The sequence below is a fragment of the Mustela lutreola genome, chromosome 9 (genome assembly GCF_030435805.1).
Source record: "Mustela lutreola isolate mMusLut2 chromosome 9, mMusLut2.pri, whole genome shotgun sequence".
Taxonomy (NCBI): Eukaryota; Metazoa; Chordata; class Mammalia; order Carnivora; family Mustelidae; genus Mustela; species Mustela lutreola.
In genome coordinates this window covers 107,960,595-107,966,566 of record NC_081298.1, presented here as the reverse complement: position 1 = coordinate 107,966,566, position 5,972 = coordinate 107,960,595, and the positions used below count along the sequence as shown (strand labels likewise).

Sequence of the window (5,972 nt, the reverse complement as noted above, 5' to 3'; positions counted from 1 at the left end):
AAATAAGACATGTTTGAAAATGTACAAGAAAGAAGTTCACTTTATCCTACAAATGGTATTGTCCAAGGACAAGGAAAAAACCCTTGGGATGACTCCCTCCACATGGCCACAAGAGGGCGCACAGGTACCACAGGGATCCCTGAATGACTCTGGCTGTGTCTGGCATTAATGGCCAAGAGCCCAGACCCATCTTAGAAGTTAGATTTCCTGTTGGCACTTATGATTACATTTCAGAGATTCCCCTTTTCACCCAGGGGTAATGTCACATCTCCTCCTGCCACCCATGTTTCCGTCAGGTTCCATAGGGACAGGGAAAATAGCACTTAGTGAAGGTTCTAAAGTGACATATTTGATTCAGCAGAAAACAAGTTCCTTCCATCAAACACTGTCCTGAACAGAGTGTAACTCTGGGGAAATGGCCCACCCAGAGAGCACACGTGAGAAAGACTTGTGGTGAGAGGTCCCTCTGGCAAAGGAAAGGAGCATGGAGTAGTCCCTGACGGGCCATCAGGACACCATGCAAGGTGCTCCTCATCCAGGTCTCAGAAAGTGGGAAAGCTATAGCCTCTCACGGACCCATGGTCATGGCTTTGGGGACCTTTTGACCAAACCAGACTCAAGGCCCACATCCGCAGTCACTATTGGTGTCAGAGAGAGAACCAGTGTAGATTGTTTTCTCCACACTTCAGAACTATGCACACAGCCTCTCATTGACCAACAGGGTGACAGATGAAACAGGGACTTTTGTTAGGTTTTCCTGCAGCCAGCATGGAAAACTGGGCAGAAGGGACATTTCTCAAGATCAAATCAAAAATCACCTTGTGACTTTTTTCTCTTCTAATACTGATCCTCCATGACATGTGGGAAACCTCATTATTCATGCCAAAAGTTGGCCTGCCCAGCTGACCTCCCAGTTGGACCATCCCGCCATGTGTATATCTTCCTTAGATAAAACGTGTCTTGGCCAGCATGGCTGAGGCTGCTCGTAGATGGTTCCATGCTGACGCTCTTCCCCTCAACTCTGGGTAATGCTGATCTCTGAAGGAATGACCCCTGCTTTCCTCAGCACCAAGAGCACAGTTCTGCTCTGCCCTGATCTCACTGCCACACTCCCAGCCTCAGTGCATGTTCAGTGCATTATAGGCAGTTCTGGGGCCCCAGGAGGAGTATTTTTTTCCTAAAGCCCAAGTCAGACTCACTGTATCCAGTAAGTCTGATTGGCCCTGCTCTGCCATCCTCCCTGCTGTACACAACGTCTGCTCCCTCCCCTCATTTTTACCTTGCACAATCATCAAAAGACACAATCTCATTGCTTGGATCAGAAATAAAAGGTTGGAAAATTATCCCTTTATTGAAAAAAGTGTAGAAGAGGTGTGATTACATAGTCTCCAGGGGAGGTTGTCAGAACAGTGTCCTAACTCTGTGAATCCTCATAGTGCATCAATCCTAATAACGATTGGTGTCTCAGTCTTCCTAGTACGGAGTAGCTCCCTGCATTATGTAACTGAATTTATTATGTTTTATTTCTCCAGCATGTTACATGGTACCAAATTCTATTCATTTATCCAAATAATAGACACAGTAACAGTCATGCATTTGTGAGTGTTTTATTAAATCACAGTTTCTATCAGTCCCATGTTTTCACCAATCTTATTCCTCTTTTCCTGCCTCCAGACTCAGAGAAACATTTGTCATCTAAGAGTGAAAGTAATTCATTTTTTCAATATTCTCTATTGGGTTGCAAGCTATAAAAATCACTAAAACATGAAAATCAACCACAAACACAGGTAGTCTCAGAGAGAAGTAGACTAACAATTCCCAATAAAGGCAGCATATGTCCAAATAAGGGGAGTGTTTGAAGTAGCTCCTTTGATTATATATGTTCAGTACATCTGTGCAACAGGGTTTCAACAGTCATAGTCATTTATTGATCCTTGTAATCAGAAATGTTGGCATAGATAACCCCTGGTATCATGCACTGAGGATATATTCCTTCTGCCATTTCTTGCCAATACTGAAAATCTTCTTCCAATCAATAGAAACATCAAACAAATCTGTTTAAAGGGACATTATTCCAAACAACTGTGCATTATACTGCAAACGTTTCAAGGCCATGAAAGAGACAAAAAGGGGTAATCATCACAGATTAGAGAACTAACGAGATATGCCAATGAAATGCAGTATAGTTTCTTGGATTTTATCTCCAGACTCCAATCTTTTATCCTAGGACACAGTGCTTTAATGGAAAACTTAGTGAATCTAAATATGGATTATTAATTAATTAATAGCATTGTATCCATGTTAATTTCCTGGCTAAGGCTACTTATAGTAAGGTTATGTGAGCTGTACACAGTAAGGAAAGCTGGAGAGATTGTATGGAAATGATCTTGATGCTTTTGAAATTTCTAGTAAGTCTTCAATGATTTCAAAATACATTGAAATATGTAAAATAAGAAAACAGTATGAGTTCTTATGGTACTGCTCTATGATGTGAATCTTTCTTCCCACCTTTACCTCTTTAGAATTCCCTTTTCTTTTCTTTTACTTACCCACACCTTGAAGTCTATCTAGTTGACATGCAGTGTTCCATCAGCTTTACGTACACAACAGAGTGACTCAGGAACTTGTCTGTTACGCTCTGCAATGTTTCTCCCATCATTCACCATAGGACATTGTTCTGATACCATTGACTCTGTTGCCTGGGCTGTACTTTCATCCCTGTGACTTACTCATTCCACAACTGGAAGCCTGTATTTCCCAGTCCCCTCACCCATATTTCCTGTCTCCCCACCTCCTTCTTATCTGACAGACACTTATTTGTTCTCTGGATTTATAGTCTGAGTTCTACATTTTGTTGTTTGTCTGTTTGTTTTCCTTTCTAGATTCGAATTACAAATAAAACCATATGGCTTTGGCTTTCTCTGTCTGACTTATTTCACTTGGCAGAGTGTCCTCTAGGGGTACCTGGGTGGCTCAATGGGTTAAAGCCTCTGCCTTCAGCTCAGATCCTGATCTCAGGGTCCTGGGATAGAGTCCCTCTTCAGGATCTCTGCTCCTCCGGGAGCCTGCTTCCTCCACTCTCTCTGCCTGCCTCTCTGCCTACTGTGATCTCTGTCTGACAAATAAATAAATTAATAAAAATCTTAAAAAAAAAAAAAAAGAATGTCATCTAGGTCCATTCATGAGGTCACAAAGGGCAAAATTTCACTGTTTGTTACGGTTGAGTAATACTCCATTGTACATATATAGGACCTCTCCTTTATCCATTCATTTATTGATGGATACTTGGGTTGCTCCCATATTTGACTATACAGCTGCAGCAAACTTAGGGTTGCATATTATCTTTTGAAACTGGTGTTTTCATTTTCTTTTGGAGAGATGCCCAGCAGTGGAATTACTGAATTGTGTGGCATTCTTATTTTTAATTTTTTGAGAAAACTCCATGCTGTTTAAACACCATACTGTTTTCCAAAGTGGTTGCACCAATGTACATTCCCACCAACAGTGCACGGCCTCCTTTTTCTCCACATCCTCACCACCCTCTTCTTTCTCTTCCTTTTTATACTTGCTATCCTGTCAGGTGTAAGGGTTATCTCATTGTGGTTTTGAATTGCATCTCCTTGATGGTTTATGATGTTGAGCATCTTTTCATGTATCTGTTGGCCATCCCTGATCTTCTTTGGAAAAATGTCTATTCAGATTTTCTGTCCATTTTTAATCAGATTATTTGTTTTTCGGTGATTAGTTTTAAACGTATTTTATGTATTTGGGATTTTAGCCCCTTATTGGATGAATCATTAGCAAATATCTTCTCCTGCTTACTAGGTTACCTTTTCATTTTGTTGATGGTTCCCTCTGTTGTGCAAAAGTTTTTCAGTTGGTATAGTCCCAAGAGTTCATTTTTGCTTTTTCCACACTTGCCTAAGAAGACATACCTAGAAAAATGTTTCTAAGGCTAATATCAATGAGATTACTGCCTGTTTTCTGCAAGGAATTTTGGAACTTCTGGTCTTCAGCTTAGGTCTTTAATCCATTTTGAGTTTATTTTTGTCTGTGATGTAATTTCATTCTTTCTCATGTACCTATCCAGTTTTCTGAACAGTGTTTATTGAAGAGAGGCCCCCATTGTGTACTCTTGTGTCCTTTGTCATAGATTAATTGATTATATAAACATAGGTTTATTTCTGGACTCTCTGTTCTGTTCTATTGACCTTTATGTCTATTTCAATGCCAATACCATACTGTTTGGGTTACTCTAGCTTCATAGCACAGTTTGCAGTCTAAGATTGTGACACCTTCAGCTTTGTTCTTCTTTCTCAAGACTTCTGTGGTTACTCAGGATCTACCTTTTAAAATACAAGTGTTAAATGTGCCTAGAAACAGCTGAAGATGTAGAAATCTAGCAGGGAAATGGAACATTTAAATATGTCCCTCCTACCTCTCAGGCAGCATAGATTTTATCTCCATTAGTTTTGCTTTAAGCAAAGACAGTCTGTAATATCACTCTGCTCACATGAGAGGTCATATGCCTATCTGGCTGGCTCTTTCCATTTGGCTGCACCCACAGGGGATTTGCATGTTGTCCCTTAGGGAGGACCCTCCCTTGCCAGCCTGAGATAAAAGATCAACTCTCAACTTGTCTTGACCTACCAGGACTCATCCCTTCAACTTGTCAAAATGAGGTTCCCTGCTCAGCTCCTGGGGCTCTTCATGCTCTGGTTTCCAGGTATACAGGGTGCCCAAAGGGGAAGGGAAATGGAAGGGCAGGATGAACCCTGAGGGCACCAGTTTCTCACATAAATTTTGTTTCCATGTGAGATGGATGTCTTCCCACTGGGATGGGGTGTATGACTTTTATCTGTGAGAGAGGAAGAGTCCTGAGGGAAAAGGACCTGTATGTTCTCTGGTGACTTCATGGCACTGAAGACTGGGAGGGCTTAGGTGATTTCTAGAGACTTCTGTTATGTCTTGCCAATCTCTGGTTCTTTTTTGAAATGGGAAAGGTTTGAGTTCTGAATCAAGGTCTCTTAAAAGGCCTTTTAGTTTGAAATAAAGAGCAAAGGAAAATTATGGGAATTACCATAATGTTTGCACTTAACCTTGCAATTTCTCTTCTTCCTTTAGGATCCAGTGGGGAAGTTGTATTGACACAGACCCCACTGTCCCTGTCCGTCACTCTGGGAGAGCCGGCTTCCATCTCTTGCCGGGCCAGCCAGAGCCTCCTGCACAGTACTAGATACAATTTTTTGCATTGGTACCTGCAGAAGCCAGGCCAGTCTCCACAGCTTCTGATCTACTTGGCCACTAACCGTTTCACTGGGGTCCCAGACAGGTTCAGTGGCAGCGGGTCAGGGACAGATTTCACCCTGAGGATCAGCAGGGTGGAGGCTGACGATGTGGGGGTCTATTACTGTGGGCAAAATTTACATGCTCCTCACACAGTGGTTCAGCCTAGAACAGAAACCTCCTGCTGGGGTAGCCCAGCTGCCCCACACATGTTGTTTATCTGGGGAGCAGGCACAGGACTCCCTGTCATTGTAAGAGGAAGATGATGGGAGACTCAAGGAGTAGTTGGTGCTGTGAGGTCTACACCCCAAGGACCTCAACTGCACCCCGGCACCATCCTTTATGGACTTGTCAGTTGAAAAATGCTGGGCATGACATGCCTGTCAGGGAGAATGGGTGAGCTCTGAGCCACCAGTGAGGACAGAGGGAAGAGCTGAATGAAAGTTCATCTGAACCGCCCCACCTTGTGTACAGTTAGAAATTAAATATAACAGGAAATCCAGACAACTGAAGCCATTCTTGGAAAAACAAATGGAATCCATGTTGGTGTTTGACAGTGTTGAGCACCTGGTATTGTATGGAAGTGTGGAGTTGTCATTTTGTACATGTGAAACCAATACCACACAGAATGGTGACTGCAATTTCAATAAAAACCTTAAGAATAGAATAAAACTTAATATTGCTAA

The 5,972-nt window shown here is 42.2% G+C and overlaps 1 gene segment (V, D, J or C); it reads left to right on the top strand.

Annotated features, from left to right (window-relative positions):
• The first annotated feature begins 4,570 nt into the window (after positions 1-4,570).
• On the top strand, positions 4,571-5,567 carry LOC131807772 (immunoglobulin kappa variable 2-28-like). The segment is given in 2 exon segments: positions 4,571-4,726; positions 5,125-5,567. Coding segments are annotated over 2 exon segments (477 nt in total).
• Positions 5,568-5,972: the final 405 nt, after the last annotated feature.